We start from the raw sequence: 16890 nt of genomic DNA, 5'->3' as shown, positions 1-16890 counted from the left end.
TTGATATTTTCCAGCCCATAACCCCAAGTGATATATGTAGACAATCAATAATGACTTGATTTGACTGACCTGTGGTTGTCAGTAGTAGGTTCCACTCAGGAATATTCGCTTTGTGAGCTGAATGCATGTGCCTATAGTGCAGATGTAGAAAAAAAAATAAATGAGGTGACAGTACAATATATGAGTGGGAGAAAAGTTTTTGTGAGCATCACAACTTCACTGATACCTTAGGGGTAAGATTATTAGGTTGAAAGATAATTACTTTTGTTACAGGTACTGCCCTTGTTATTGGAGTCATAAAACAGAACTTAGCTGCAGTCGGTGCATACTTGGATACAACAAAGGCTGAATATAAAAACTTTGTAAATGCTGTTCCCAAGGTAAAGTGTGATGTTCTTTCACTATGAAAAATTACTGTAGCACAGGTTTATGTGAAGAGCTTAAAGATATAAGAAATATTTTTTTCAAAAGAAAAGTAATTGGATAAAGTTAGACTATTTTTATATCAAACAGATAGGGAATATATGAAAATAACATAATTCTGTGTAGTGTAGTGATTGCCACATAAGTTTATAAAAAAGGGAAACTCGTTTTGACTGTACTTTATGTTTACAACTTGAATAACTTGTGATGCAGGAGTGAAACTCCAAACTGCAGCAAGATGTATCAAGTCATGTACTGGTAATTGATAAAATTTGTATTTTTAGAGTGTCCATGTTTATTCATTATTTGTTCAGTATGTTTCATTCCAAAGAATTTGCTCATAAAAATTTGGAATAGAACTTAAAAGACTAAATTATTTTTCCCATCGTGAGAAGGCAAAAAATAGTTTTATTTGAGGGTACTGTATTATAGTTTAAGAATTCTGTTTATCCTTCATGTATAAAAAAATTTTCTGAGTGTCGTAGATGTAAAAAGGTGATTGCAGATTTGTTCGTTAGGGCTTTATTTTTTTGTTGTGTGTTTTTTGTTTATGCTTTTCCCCGTTTCCCCGTTTGATTAAAGGATATTACAGTACTGTACTGTAACATGTAAAGAAAGAACCAAGCAGAACCTCCCACAATAAAAGAGAGGGAACAACTCATAATGCATGTGTTTGTCGAGAATTTTCTCAACGACAGCTGAGGGCACAGGTAAAGATACTGATTCAGAACCAAAACTTACAGGTGGAGACTATCCAGACAAACATGGGTTTTTATTACAAAAATAGACTATAAAAACTACGACAGCTGCGCACATTTACGTTAATAAACAAACAATACAATTGACTCAATTCAAACTAGCGACAGCCATGCAAACAAAGGGTTGGACCACGCAGTCCCAAAGAACACGTACTGAAATAATGGATAGGAAATTGACACAGTTTGACAGTGTTGTGCCTTGCGTAACATAATGCAAACTACGTTACTTACAAGTGCTAATTATATTACTGGTATGAAAATTTCTTGGAAAATTTTTGGACAGTGAGTGGGAAATTTAAAAACTCACAAACTGACTTAAAATCTCATCAACTTACTTCAAAGATGGTGTTGAAGAACGTTCTTTGATCACTTATTTGCTGGACATGTTCCAAGTCCTATTTGGAGTGGCGATTATTGAGATACAGTAATACCCCAAACTTGCGCGATTCAAGTTGCGTGAATTCACAGACACACGCACTTTTCATTGGAGCCTAACTAATTGTCATACACAAGTTTTTCACAGACACGCGAACATTTGCGAACACTGAGAAACCCTGCAAAGTGTTTATGTTTAATTTTTTATGTAATTTATAAGTTTTCAAGCTTTTATGTGTAAATTAAATAATACAAGTAATAATTTCTCTCTCTCTCTCTCTCTCTCTCTCTCTCTCTCTCTCTCTCTCTCTCTCTCTCTCTCTCTCTCTCTCTCTCTTTCACTGAGATGAGAGAATTTGTATGGTGCATGTATATGTTGATTTGTTTTGTATGATAAATTTTTTACCTAATAATAAGTACTAATTTTCAAATATTAATAAGGTTAAATAATAATAATAATAATATAACTGTAATTACAAAATTCGTATGTGATACGTATTTTAAATAAACAAATATCTTTCCATCATCTTTTGTGAAGAAGCTCGAAGGCAAAGCTGTCAGACATGTCAATTTAACATGACAAGAAAGGGGAGTGTTGCTGATCAGCGGGTCAAAAGTTTCGTATGTAATTTTTCTCTCTCTCTCTCTCTCTCTCTCTCTCTCTCTCTCTCTCTCTCTCTCTCTCTCTCTCTCTCTCTCTCTCTCTCTCTCTCTCTCTCTGACCATAATAATTCATAAAAGATTTCATTCTCTTGAGTAAGGACAACTGTTTCTCTCTCTCTCTCTCTCTCTGACCATAATAATTCATAAAAGATTTCATTCTCTTGAGTAAGGACAACTGTTTCTCTCTCTCTCTCTCTCTCTCTCTCTCTCTCTCTCTCTCTCTCTCTCTCTCTCTCTCTCTTCTGTAGTTAGCACAACCTATGTATTACTGTTTCTCTGTATGTCTTTACCTGTACAGTAGATAATTTTAAATTGATCTAATTTTACCTGTACCATCTACAAACTGTAAATGAGCCATTCTAAAACAAAGAGACATAGAGCATTTCAGAACAAAGAGAAAGAGACAGAATAAAGTTTTTAAAAATGAGGTTGAGAAGACTTCAAAAAATAGATTGGTGAAATGGGAGAGAGAGAAATTGTATACTAATCTTCACACTCTCCTTTAATTTCATTTAAAAGTTATTTTAACACTTTGGGAGCATGATTAGGATCATGTTTAGTGTTCGAATTCAAGAAATAAGCATTTATTAGCATTTTTAGAGCCTGTGCCAAACTTACGCGGAAATTTACCTTGCGCGAGGTGGTCTGGAACCTAACCTCGCATAAGTTCTGGGTATGACTGTATTCTAGGGTAATTGTAGTGGTGCTGGACTTCGTCACAGCTCCCTGCTCACAATATGGCAGCTATCTAATAAAGCGCCTGCCGCACATCTGCACACCTTGCTTAGCTGGGGAGAAGTGGGGCACACAGCATCTCCTGGTGTTTTTATATGCATGCTCTGGAGCTTGCTCTAGAATATTCCAACATTTTGGAAGTGCAAAAACAATTTTTTCCTTTGGAATTGTGATCGTAGAAGTTGCTCAAAATTATTAATGCAGCCATCAGCACACGTCACAGAATTTTACAATAGCTTACAGGAAAAATGACATCACCAAAAATCAAAACTTTGTGTTCTTCCACATCATTTTTCAAATCGACACATCCTACATGCGTGTGCGATTGTAACTGAGAAATAATTTATTAAACAGTTATTTTAAACGACTAGTTGGAAGTTTTATGTTGGTAAAAATTTTTGTCAAAACACTCCCAACCAGACGAATCTGACAGCAAGGCAGAAAAAACTAAGGAATGAGAGCTGAAGTGGTTAATGCTCCGTTTTGACTCAAGCCCAGATGCAGATTTGGAGGCCTCACAAATTGGGTCTGGCTCGCTATACTAGCAAGTGCATTTGACACTACTGTACTTCATGCCTCACAGTTCTATACAACATTACCTAAATCAACCAAACAAACATGAAATATACATAATTGCATATTGGTGCTCCTCTCACTTGGTAGCATGCAAATTTATCAACCTAATTCAGTCACAAAGTTCTCTAGACCTCACAGTTCCATAGCACATCCCTTCCTTAAGAACATTGTTTATGCATATCGCAAATACTAGAGTTTACCCTCTGGTGTAAAGGATTTCATTTTCTCACGTTGGGCAAGAGCTGTTTTCCTTTTGGGCCTAGCCCTAACTCTATTAAAATCCTTTGGATTCTGTCTTTTGCTACTGTCATTACTCAATGTCTCTGGCTCATCAACAAGTTCGTGACTATCCTCTACAACTTCACATTCACTATTGTTAATTTCACGTTCAGCATTTACGAGTTCATTCTCGTCGTTCACTTCATATGATGCAACATCACTGTTACAGTCTGAATGTCTCTCATTTACTTCTAACGTCACAGTATGTCCTATTGGGATGAGACATTCTTCGCCCTCACACAAAACTTTTGCTGAACGTACGGTATCGTCTTCTCCGGGGTACAGTTGCACAACTTTTCCAAGAGGCCAGAATTTACAATGGTCAATTATCTTCACTAAGACGACGTCATCGCATTGAAGTGGAGTCAGCATTCCAGAGCTGAAATCATGATGTTGGCGTAGAGCCTGTAGATATTCTGTGCTCCAACGTGACCTAAATGCACAGAGAGCGTCTACCAATCAGAAATATTTGGCACAAATTTTCCTGGTAGTGAAGGTGTCTAGCATACAGTCATATCCCGATCTTATGTGAGGCGAAAATTCACCTTGAGCGAGGGGTTCTGGAACCCCTCGCTCAAGGTGAATTTTCGCGTAAGTTTGGCACGGTCTCTAAAAATGCTAATAAATGCGTATTTCTAAAGTTTAAACACTAAATATGACCCTACTCATGCTCCCAAATTTTTAAGTTAACTTTTAATGAAATTAAAGTTACTGTAATTTCATTTAAAAGTTAGCTTAATACATCATCCTTCAAAAAAGAAATAAATGGTTGACATAAAAATATAGAGTTCGAAGAGAATTTCCGTCTCCCTCCCCTGGCGACCGATCTAATTTTAGAAGTCTTCTCAACCTCATTTTAATAACTTCTTTATTCTATGTCTCTTTCTCTTTGTTCTGAAATGCTCTTTCATGAACAAACAGTGTTTTTTATTTTGACTAATATAACTATTAGTTATTATGTCTATGTTTTAGAATGTATTTGCCACACTAGCGAATTTACACTTCATAGACAGTGCAGGTAAAATTAGATCAATTTAAACTATCTACTGTACAGGTAAAGACGTACAGAGAAATAATTTGTAAAAATGTGTGAACGCTAACTATGAGAGAGAGAGAGAGAGAGAGAGAGAGAGAGAGAGAGAGAGAGAGAGAGAGAGAGAGAGAGAGAGAGAGATAAGGGTTGTCCTTACTTCAGAGAGTGAAATTATATATCGATTATTATGGAGACTGAGAGAATAACACGAGAGAGAAAGAGAGATTGTCTTTACTTGAAATGTCAAGTTAAATTATTTATGAATTATTACGGAGACAAAGGACAACGTAGAGAGAGAGAGAGAGAGAGAAGTTATTCTTATGTTAGATATCAAAAGATGGAAATTCAGTATTAAACTAACTTTTAAGTGAAATTAAAATTACTGTAATTTCATTTAAAAGTTATCTTAATTTAAACTATCTACTGTGCAGGTAAAGACGTACAGAGAAATAATAAGTTGTAAAAATGTGTCAGCGCTAACTATGAATGAGAGAGAGAGAGAGAGAGAGATAAGGGTTGTCCTTACTTAAGAGAGTGAAATTATTTTATCAATTATTATGGAGACTGAGAGAATAACATGAGAGAGAGAGAGAGAGAGAGAGATATTGTCCTTACTTAAAATATCAAGTTGAATTATTTATGAATTATTACGGAGGCAGAGAGAATAACCTGAGAGAGAGAGAGAGAGAAGTTATTCTTACGTTAGATATCAAAAGATGGAAATTCAGTATTAAACTAACTTTTAAGTGAAATTAAAGTTACTGTAATTTCCTTTAAAAGTTAGTTTAATGCATTACCCTTGAAAAAGAAATAAATGGTTGACGTAAGGATATAGGAGAGTGTGAAAATTAGTGTACTATTTCTCTCTCCCCTCATTCCACCAATCTATTTTTAGAATTCTTAACAACCACGTTTTTAAAAACTTCTTTATTCTGTCTCTTTCTCTTTGTTCTGAAATGCCCTATGTCTCTATGTTGTAGAACGGCGCATATACAGTTAGTAAACGGTACAGGTAAAATTAGATCAGTTTAAAAGTATCTACTGTTAAAGACATACAGAGAAACAGTAATACATAGGTTGCGCTGACTATGTATAAGAGAGAGAGATAACAGTTGTCCTTACTTAAGAGAGTGGAGTTTTTTATGGATTATTATGGACAGAGAGAGAATTACAAGAATCCTTCTTGTCATGTTAAAGTTACATGTCTGACAGCTTTTGCCTTCGAGCTTCTTACAGAAGATGAGGGGAAAAATATTCGTTTAAAATATGTATCACATACAAGTTTTGTAGTTACAGTTATGTTATTATTATTATTATTATTATTATTATTATTATTATTATTATTATTATTACTTAATCTTATTAATCTTATTAAAATTTGAACATTAGTACTTATTATTAGGTAAAAAATTTATTTTTTATACAAAACAAATAAACATATGCATGTACCATAAAAAATTAAACATAAACACTTTTGCAGGGTTTCTCAGTATTCACAAATGTTGGCGTGTCTGTGAAAAACTCATGTATGATAATTAGTTAGGTTCCAATGAAAGGTTTGCGTGTCTATGAATTCGCACAACTTGAATCCCGCAAGTTCGAGGTATTACTGTACTTTCTTCTGGTGCTGCGGCTGGCAGCAAGTGAATGGTCCTACCGCGTAGGAGATGTGACAGCTGAGGACTTCATCATCGCGGCCATCACCACAGTATGTAAGAGGACGGTTGTTGATCACGCACTTCGCCTCTTTGACTAATGTTCTTGCTTGTTCTTCCATGAACAAGGCTCTCTCGAATGAGACTGCCAGGGCACACTTCATTACCCCAATTAGTCATTCAAACATTTAGCCCTTCCAGGGTGAACATGGAGTTTGGAAAATCCACCGAATTCCTCACCGTCTCAAATATATCTGGGTCGCATCCTTTCCACAAAGGTTAGCCAACAAGCTACTTGCTGACTTGAAGGATTCATGATTGTCCAAGTACATCGCTCCTGGTGCACCATGACGGGCAGCAAATCTGCATAGGCACAGGATGAAGGTGTCAGCACTCAGATTAGCTACCAGATCCAGGTAGACTGCACAAGTGCTGAGACAGGTGATTAGGAGGATGTAGGCATGACCCTCCTGAACGTTAATCGGACCTGTCTGGTCGAGTCCCGCTTGGTGAAATGGTACCATCAGAATCACGTGAGGGTTTGGTAGTGGGGGTTGAGGAGGTCTCTGAGCATCCTTTTACAGTCTAAATAGCCACTAACAACTCTTTTGGCTAGTACTCTCACTGCTGGCATCCAACACTCTTGCCTGAAAATTGAGATAAGTGTATTGACGCCACAGTGAAGAATGGTGTTATGAATATGCTCAAGATACAATAATACAATCTTTCCCTTAGAAAGCAACAAAATCAAATCATTCTTGGTGGTACTAGCATGTTTTAATCTATACCTTGAATATATTACGTTATTAATTATGATTAAATTCAATTGTCTGGCAAGTTTTAACAATGTCATGAGAAGCTTCAACACCTTTTTCTAGATAACTACACAAAGTGGGCCAATGATGGCATTATTCAATATAGGCTAACTTTATCAGTGGGTTATCTCAAATTCTCAAGAATATGCAAACATGTTTCTTATTACAAAAGGAGCTGTAGTGAAGTAACAAAGCAGGTGGTGCTGGCTGAAATTCTGGCAATTCTTGTACTGTATTGGAGACATTATTGTCGATGAAGATGCATCGTCTCATGGCAGTTGCTGCCAGGGGTCCTGGGGTGTGTAACATGGCTAGGCCTCTTACCCACAATGACTTCTCATGTAGTTATTTGAATGTCTGCCCCGCAGGACAAAACATTTGCTGGATTTTCTTTGGTTGCAACATACATACAGTACTGTAACTGGAATCCACACTCCTGTAGGGTAAAGCATACCTGTCCACCCGTGCAGTTGCAGCCTTGCTATCTCCCCATATAATTACTATACTAAACTTGAAAATTCGATTAATGTACTTTGCTAGTCTGACCCCGACGAGTAAAGCCATCAGTTTTAATTGTGGGATCATTAACGTATGTTTTTTACGAGGGGCAGTTCAAAAACGCAACTCTGAATTATTAGAAATTATTCCCCACTTAAACTTTACTCTATCTATCTCTAGAAAGTCAGGGTATTTCTCTCTCTTCAGCTGCTCTTTCAGTGGTTAGTACATTGTCCCAGCCTACCTTTTTTCTTGTAGAACTTGCAAAAAAATCTTACCTTTTGCAAAGATAGGGGCAACAAGACCTAAAGGTTTAAAATTAGATACAATTAAAGACAAGATCTTATGTTTGGTGGCTACCCAGTTACTGTTAATCACTCCCTTCCCCTTAAGTGGTTTGAGTGACAGAGTGTCTGATTCGTGATTCCAAATCATCCAAAGAATTGAAATCTCTACTGGTTCTTCTACATGAGTCTCTCTACCATAATGCTTATTGCTGCTAGCCCATCCCCCGAGTTCCATATGAGCGCGCTCCAAAAATGCTTTAACTTGGACTGAATCTTCCCTCATACTCTCTACTGTAATGTACGTCTTAACAAAGTTATCAGATGAGTTTGTAAGACTTGCTGCAAGAGGTAGGGGCTCAAGGTTACTCCAAATACTACTACATTAAACTCAAATGTAGTAATGCTGTTTGAACTTTCTGGCCATAGAAAACGAGAATACTTCACATTTTTGGGGTCTAACAAAACACGATGAAATACTTTTGGTATATCAGCTGTTTGGCATAAGGCTTAGATCTGAATCTCAACAACAAATCAAACAATACTTCAACTAAGTTATGGCCTGCATACAGGCACTCATTAAGTGACCTCCCACCACTTTGCTTTGAAGAAGCATTAAACACTACTCATAGTGGTGTAGTTGCGCATTCCTTAATTACCCCAAAGTGAGGCATATGATTGGATTTGTTACTTTACTAATGAACCCAGCACGTAAGTACGCTTGAATTACAGCTGAATATTGCTGGTGGTACACAGGATCACAACTGGATCGAGCTTCCAGCAATTTCAAGCGAGCAATTGCAAGTTTGTACCGTGATTGGTAGTTGACTTCTCGCAGTCCTTGTGAAGGCAATGGACGCTGACAGTGAATTTATGGTGAAGGAATATTGGCGTAAATTCACAATTGCCACGTCTGACCACCATCGACCAATCGTTGAATGATGTGAAAAAGGAGACCCTTAACAAGTGTTGGAAAAAGTTGCGGCCAGAGTGTGTTCACAATTATAGGGGCTTCTCTCCTGAAGAAATTCAACATTCGGCCATTGATAAGGAAGTTGAATTGGTGGAGAAGGCTTCGATGACATCACCGAAGACAAAGGATGAAGTAGGCACCCTCATTGATGCCCACTCTGACCCCCTGATGGATTCGGAGGACTTGACGAAGTCTACCAGTGAGGAAGAAGACACGCCAGGTTCAGGGGGGTGTAGGAAGAGGAGGAGGAGGAGGAGGATGAGGACTTGTCTTTGGAACATCTGTCCCGACTTATGAGGAAGACCAAGGAGGAAGATGAGGACTTGTCTTTGGAACATCTGTCCCGACTTATGAGGAAGACCAAGGATGCAGCTTCAGCATGGGATCCTTATATGGAACGCTCCATAAAGTGTTCAAATGCCCTTGATGCGGCAATGGCGCCCTATAATAACACCCTTGTCAGCATGAAGAAGCAGCAACAGCAGCTGCCTATCACCATGTTTCTTGAGCCCATGAAGAAGGACCCTCCAAAGCTTCCCGAAGCCCCTGAAGAAGTGCCTCCCCAAGTCCATGAACAAGCACCTGAAGAAGGGGAAGAGGTGCACCCAGAGGAGATGCAACTCCCTGCTTTGCTGTGCAGTCATATCTTCATCATCATTCGTCGGACTGCACAGCAAATTCATCATCTTCAGTCAACATTCATCACTGGTCAGTACCCATATGATTTACATAATCCTCAACTTATTATTTTGTATATTTTTTTCAATGAATATTTAAATACTGTATTTAGGTACAGTACATAATTTGCCAATGTGACCCCAATATACAGTAACAGAAAACAGTAAGGCTTGAATACTACTGTATGAAAGAAAATGTATGTGCCTGAATATACGGGTAACTTGATTAGTTTTCGCCATGGTAAGATGGTACGAGCAACAGTTGTAAGAGTGTTCAAACGTAGCTATAAAATGATATCAGAGTGTTTTAGGATGATAGTTTAAGGTATATTTGGTGTTTGAACTATTGAAATAGGCAATTTTAAACATTTTTAGAGGGGACCTGTGGTGTTCGAACTATTAAAATAGGTAGTTATAAGCATTTTTAGAGGTGGGTTCCAATTTATCGCAAGTGGTTGTGATCCCTAACCCCCGCAAATACCGGGGGTCGACTGTACAGAGTATAGTTTGCTTAAAATTTGGAAATATAAAGTAGTTGTCAATAATTCCATAATAAATGGTATAAGCATAACTTATTTTGGGAAATAATAAAACCTTCCATCTAAAGAAATTTATTTTTTCAAAAGTTAGATTTGAATAATCTTAGGTAGTTTGAGTATGTTATATTACTTAGAATCCTAGCTATAATTTGGATATAAAACCAGTTTTAAGAAATTTGGCATGCAGTGTTTCTTGAAAATTCTAATCAAGACAAGTAATATGGAAATATTTCTCTTCCTTGTCACAGACAAGTTGATATACAGATGGTTTGTTAAAATGTACTGTTATAATATGCAAAAATATGCGCATGAGCATAAAATTGATGGCTATCCTTATTTAATTTCAGTTAAATGATAAGCTGAAAAGTTCAGCAGTCGGTGGTAATATAACTGGCAATTTGACTTTTCAAAACATCGTTTCCATAGACACAAGCACTGTGCGTGCAGAGTACATGACTGTAGTATCAAGTGGAATTACAAGTGGCCCCATTTTTGATACTATGAATGGACTGGATCAGAAAACGACTTTTGGTACGACCAACTTGACATACAAAGGTAAATGTTGATCATCGTGAGAACCTGGGTCAGGTTTTTGTTATTTTATTATTCAAGTGAGAAATGGTCATCCTTAGTTGTGTATTCCATGCCCCAATGTGATACAGGTAATAACTCAACAGTTACCCCTAATATTTCTTGTTGTCAAAGTAATCACATCATTTTCTCAAATTCCATATGCAACCTGGTGATGATGTGGTTAATAAAATTATCGTAGTTGCTGATAATGAGACCAAAAAAATAGCCAGGTTTGTATGTGTGTGTGTTACCATTAAGATTTTCTAGAGGACTTACTACGAGTCTGAATAAATCACCTTATGAGCCATAGTCTTAAGCTTCAGACAGGTTTAATTTTGAAGTGTGTGTGTTTTCTCTTGGCCTTGGACTGGGCAAAAAGAATGGGAGAGTAGCAAGGTATTTCTTATCTTGTGTGGCACTTGGAGGGTTGATCAAAGCTCTCATTCTCTTTTGTCCTTAAGTTTGTAGTAAAAAATTCAGAACCATCCATTTCTGACCATAGTTTCAAGACTTTCATGTTTACTTCCCTCCGGCATTTGATTGGTGACAACCCAGGTAAGATGCTTCTGTGCCCAGTCCAAGCTGTTAAGTACAGTGCTACTGGAAAAGGACTTTCACACTGAGACCAGAGTACAGGAGACTTCATTAGTAATGGCAGACGTGAGAAGGTGTCTTAGGAGCACACTTCCTTCAAGGTTCACAAGATCATTCAGAAGCTGTATAGAGCCATCTTCAAATGAGTCTTCTTTCTCATCTCTTTCAAGAGCTCACAATGTCTTTTCCCTTGAACAGACCACTTTTATCTCATTCCATATGAGGGATGTCACTCACAAGTCCTACAACACTTTATTCTTAGGACGTGTCCTTTTCTTAGGACGTGTCCTTTAGGACAGGAAAGTATCTTGTCTAAGTGTGTACAGTTAGTTTATCTTTTGAAGGAGGATGTGGTATGTGGGTAGATCCCTTCCTTCATTCCTTTACCTCAAATGAAACACAGATGAGTATACAGTATAATGAACAACCAATTCTAGTTTGGTCACCTCTCTACCCAAGGAGGGAGATGACATGATATAGTCTACTCTAACCTCAATACATCTTATGATAACTGTCATTGGATATATATGGCTTAGAATAACAAAAAGTTAGTGATGCAGTATTTCTTAATATCAATAAGGAAATAAAGATTTTAGACTAAGTAAAGGAATAGTTTATGATTATGCACATTAGTCAATGTGTTGGTGTAAGAGGAAGTAAAAATGCAGACCATAGCTAATGAAGCAGTTGGTGCTGCCAATAAAAATAACTCCTCTCTGCCTGCAAAATATACACAGAACTTTTGACTGGACCCATGAGATCAGAAAGTGCAGGAAATCTCAATGCCTCCTATCCCTGGAAATATCACAATAAATTTGAAGGGAGCAAGAAAAGTTCTCTTTTGCAGAAAGCTGTGCTATACAGTACTAGGCTCTCAGTTTTTCATTGAGTGTGGCCTTCAACTTTTTGTGGAGATTGCCGGAAGCTTCTGACAGTGAATAATTTTCTAGTTGCAGGGATAGTACAGGTAATGGCAATTACTGTACTATGAATGATTTGAGGACCAAGTTTTAAGAATGGTAATTTTTTTACTTTTAAGATAATAGAGTTTTAGTTAAGACATAGCATTGGACCAACTGGTTTTCTAGATGGATTCATGTGTTCAATTTTTTCTTTTTTTCATTAGGCTTTAGTCATAAGTGCATTAATATTATGTACAGGTAGTCTTCTGCATACAAATGGATTATGATTGAGAGCTCATTTGTAAGTTAAATTTGTTTTGCAGGTTCAACCAAGTTACCAAGACATGCAGTATTGTAGTTAGCCTACTGCATTTAGGACTCTGCTGTAGTAAAGCTTTCTGTCAAGACATTTTGGTCTTTGTACATAAAATAAATTTTATAACAAGCAAAAATCATAAGAGTTTCCTGGAAAAATGGCAACAAAATACATGAAATAGCTTAAATATCCCACATATATTTAAAGTCTGCATGTAGAGGACTACCTATAGTCAGTGGTGTCTGTGACAGCTGTAGTTGTGATGCCAGAAAACTCAATAATTACTTTTGTTCAGTAAACATATATCAAGCAACTGAATTCATTCTTCACCATCTGAATTTAGATTGAAGGAACCATCTTCCTGGTGTCCCTTTACCTCAATGTGTATTAAAGGCTGAAATTTGGATTTTTGCAAAAAGTATTTGTTAAACATTAGTACAGGTATTGTATGGTGTATGTTCTCAGGGGCTGGTTCATATCCAGTTCTCAGTAAGTGTCTGTAAGTTATGGGTCTGTCTAATTCCAAGAATACTATCACTTAGTAAGAAAATTCTTTAACAACAAAAATGTAGTTTTACTGTTTACCTAATTTGTTTTATCTGATCTATCATCCCATTACAGTAGCTTTTAATGTTGTTGAATTATGTGAATTATGATTTCATGTTTTCTTAGAAGATGTCTTCCTGTTTATGGGCATTTTTATTTTGTTGAGTGCTATTATGAGTATATGTTGTTCTGCTTAAATAGCATGTAATCTGCTTGAAATGAGAAAAACTACCAAAAACTGGAAATCTTTGTAATGGCACACTTTTAGTGGATATAGACTATTAGGCATTAGGAGTTCCAGTCACAATTGAAATGCTGATGAGGTAAAGATTTAAGGTTGATGGTTTTATTGTCTTCTCCAAACCTATGGTACATTGTTTCAAAATGTGACATTCCCTTTAATGAACTGGATTTTCCTCTTCAAGCAGACTGATATATTGGGCCAAAATTACTCTCTCTTATAAGGCTCAGTAGTTTGATGGAGTAGAACCATTTGGGTAAGAATGTACTATACTTTTAGATTCATTACTAAAATTAAACAAGTTAAAAACATGTTATACATAACGACGTTTAATAAAATTATAAAATGCAGGTGTTATTTTTAAGTGTGTAAGTGATAAAAGCTAGGCCATTACCCACATTTCTTCTTGGGGTTTTTATAGTTCTTGAGACATCCGTAATCTCTTTACTGAAGCATTTGTGAAATAATTGTTTTGAAAGGTCAGAAGAAACCTTTGGATAAACTGAGTGACTAATGAAAAATTGATACTTTTGAAGGCACAGAATTCGCATATCAGTGCAGTGAGGTTATGATTTTTATTTTTTCAACAGTTGACTTCGTGCCTTTAGCAGTGAAGAACAGATGGCATGATGGGAATGTAAGGCTTCCTGCAGAGTCATACAGATCTTCTTTAAGAGAGCCAGATTCAGAGGACTTTAAAAAGTTCAAGAACATGTTTGAAACTATGGTGAGCTACTCTTTATTTTGTTATCTTTCTTACTAAATGTTACCAGATGTACAAATATGAAATTGTATTGCCTCTTATTCTTTTTTTAATTTAATTCACCAAAGTTAGAAAGAACTTCACCTCATCACAATAATAACCTGCTTTTGATAACCTGCAGTAAGTTTTGTTTATACTCAGCTTTTTGACATTCATTCAACACATTGGGAAAGCTATTAGATCCAAAGCCAGAACTAAAAGCTGATTATCTGGACAGTATTATTATACATCTTATAAAAATGACAGAATAGAACCTGCACTCTGGGCTCATTTTTTAATATATCCAGACTGCCAGGAATGTGATAGCTCTTAGGACAGGCTGTCATCTGAGTCCACAAAACTTGGCCAGACCTGAATTTTCTCTTATCCTCTCAGTGTATTCATGTTTTTACAGAGTGCAGACTGTTGCTTTACAATATGCCTTTGCCAATTTTGAGAGGTCATCTAATCAGAGTTAGAGTTATTAGCTGCCCATGCAAGTAAATGAGCTTGCTACATAAAGGAAAATGCCTTTACCCACTTATTCTTTCACCAGTACAGTACATCTGTTGTAGAGTGGGAATGCCAATTTGAATATCTGTTGATAAAAACCAAATTTTTTAAATTTTCTCCTTTGGAAGATATTCTCAAGAAATTTTAATGTTTGCATGATCATTTGTTTACATTTTGTTTATGTTTATGTTGATGCATTTTCTTTTTTCCTTTGTCCAGGGATTACCACTTCACCTTTTATCTTAGCATTTATTTTACAAATATTTTTATTCCTCAAGGTTGTTGTGCCTAAGTTACTGTCATCTTGTTCATTGCTTATATATGTATAGTATATACATTGCAGGTAATGTACATTTCTCTTGTAATGAAAGGATAAGTATGACGTGTGTGTATATTATATATATATACCGGGTGTTTTGAAATTAAATCCCCCCTCCACAGAACAAATGGAAAGTTTTGAAGTTTTCTGCTATAGCCTATCTCCAAGTACATTATTTTAAGTTTCTATTAAACTATTTTTCATTTTACATTTCTTGTATTTTCAGACTGAGTGACGGAGTTAGATACAGCCATGGCTGATGACTCGGAGGAAATCAGATGGATTGACCGAATCTGGGCTATAACCTTCAGAGAGGCCAGGGATGCCTTCCCATCCTTCATTTCATGTTCCTGGATAGCTAAATACATTAAAAGAGATGAATCCTTTGTTAAAAGAAACTGGAGCAAAAATCCATATGACTGTCATCGCGAAAAGAGTGAGAATCTTGGAAGGCCTGAAGTCGTTTCACAGGAGTCAAAAGACATCATAGCTGTGGCAGTGGGTAGACCAAGAAAGTCTTTATGTAAATTGGCACTTGAACTAGAAACAAAAAAGGGGAAAGAAGAGAAGTTATAGTACTGTATATCGAGTGTTGAAAAAAATCTGGTATCAAGCCATTTCATGTTGTCAGCAAGCCCAACATCACTCAGCAACAGAGAGAAGACTGTGCATGGTTTTGTGGTTCATTTCTTAAAGATTGGGATGAAGCTGACTTTCTCCATGTTGCCACATCCAATGAATTCTTCATTTACACAGTAAGGAAGCCAAATCATAAATATGACATCATTTGGGTTGCAAAGTTGGATGATAGCGATGATGTGCCCTTATCGCTAGGTTGTGAAATTTCCTGAATGTTTGGGAATTTTTCTATGTTTCATAGCCAAACGGTTAATGTGGATCATCAAAGAAAAAGAACAGTCATGGAATGGCAAATACTTCAGAAAAACTGTGCTTACTGGTGGAGTATTTCCTTTCCTCAAAGATCCTGAAAATGTGTTATATGTTCAAGAAGTAACATTTTTGCATGACAAGGCACCATGTTTCAAGGCTCTTCAGACACAGGAGCTGCTTCGAAACAGTGGTATCGATTTCTTCTCGTCAAGTGAATTTCTAGGTAGCTTCCCTGACCATAATGTGTGTGAAAACATTGGTAGTATCTTAAAGGATCGTGTTGAAGTGCGCACAGTGAACTATGATGGTATACCAAGCCTCAAGGACCTGCGAAGAGAGGTGACCGAAGTGTTCAGGAAATGGAGTTAGAGTCTCAGCTTTTTGCAATTTGCTGAAATCATACCCCTCAAGAATGCAGGCTGTGGTACAGGCAGATAGAGGCCACACAAAATATTAAATACTCAGAGAGAAACTTACAAAATATTATTACATTTGTTTTTGTCCATAAATTTTAGTTTATACCTGTTAGAGATTACATTTGTTTTTCAAAACACATATCAATTTTATATTTATTCTGTAGAGGTGTGGGGCTGTAATTTTGAAACACACTGTATATGTGTATATATACATGTGAATAAAGACAAAATCAATGTCGATTTTGTCTTTGTATGTTTATCACATTCCATATTTTTGTGATTCAGTTTATGCATGCACACACACACACACACACACACACACACACACACACACACACACACACACACACATATATATATATATATATATATATATATATATATATATATTATATATAAATATATAAAATATATACACACACACATGTCATACTTATCCTTTCATTACTAAAGAAATGTACATTACTTGCAATATGTTGCTTACATATAAAAGCAATGAACAAGGATGACAGTAACTTAGCCACAACAACCTTGAAAGAAATAAAAATATTTGT

The 16890-nt window shown here is 36.4% G+C and overlaps 1 protein-coding gene across 16 annotated transcripts in view; it reads left to right on the top strand.

Moving 5' to 3' along the window:
* Positions 1–16890, top strand: part of LOC136852944 (mucin-21-like) — a 159509-nt gene that overhangs the window by 116937 nt on the left and 25682 nt on the right. For all 16 annotated transcript variants that reach the window (XM_067128100.1, XM_067128033.1, XM_067128081.1 and 13 more), the window contains 3 exons: positions 274–380; positions 10631–10838; positions 14046–14182. In XM_067128100.1, the coding sequence (XP_066984201.1) occupies positions 274–380; positions 10631–10838; positions 14046–14182 (452 nt within the window). The remainder of the gene's footprint in view (positions 1–273; positions 381–10630; positions 10839–14045; positions 14183–16890) is intronic.

Source organism: Macrobrachium rosenbergii, chromosome 3, assembly GCF_040412425.1.
Source record: "Macrobrachium rosenbergii isolate ZJJX-2024 chromosome 3, ASM4041242v1, whole genome shotgun sequence".
NCBI classification, from domain to species: domain Eukaryota; kingdom Metazoa; phylum Arthropoda; class Malacostraca; order Decapoda; family Palaemonidae; genus Macrobrachium; species Macrobrachium rosenbergii.
The sequence above is the reverse complement of the archived record's forward strand: the minus strand, read 5'-3'. Positions and strand labels throughout refer to the sequence as shown.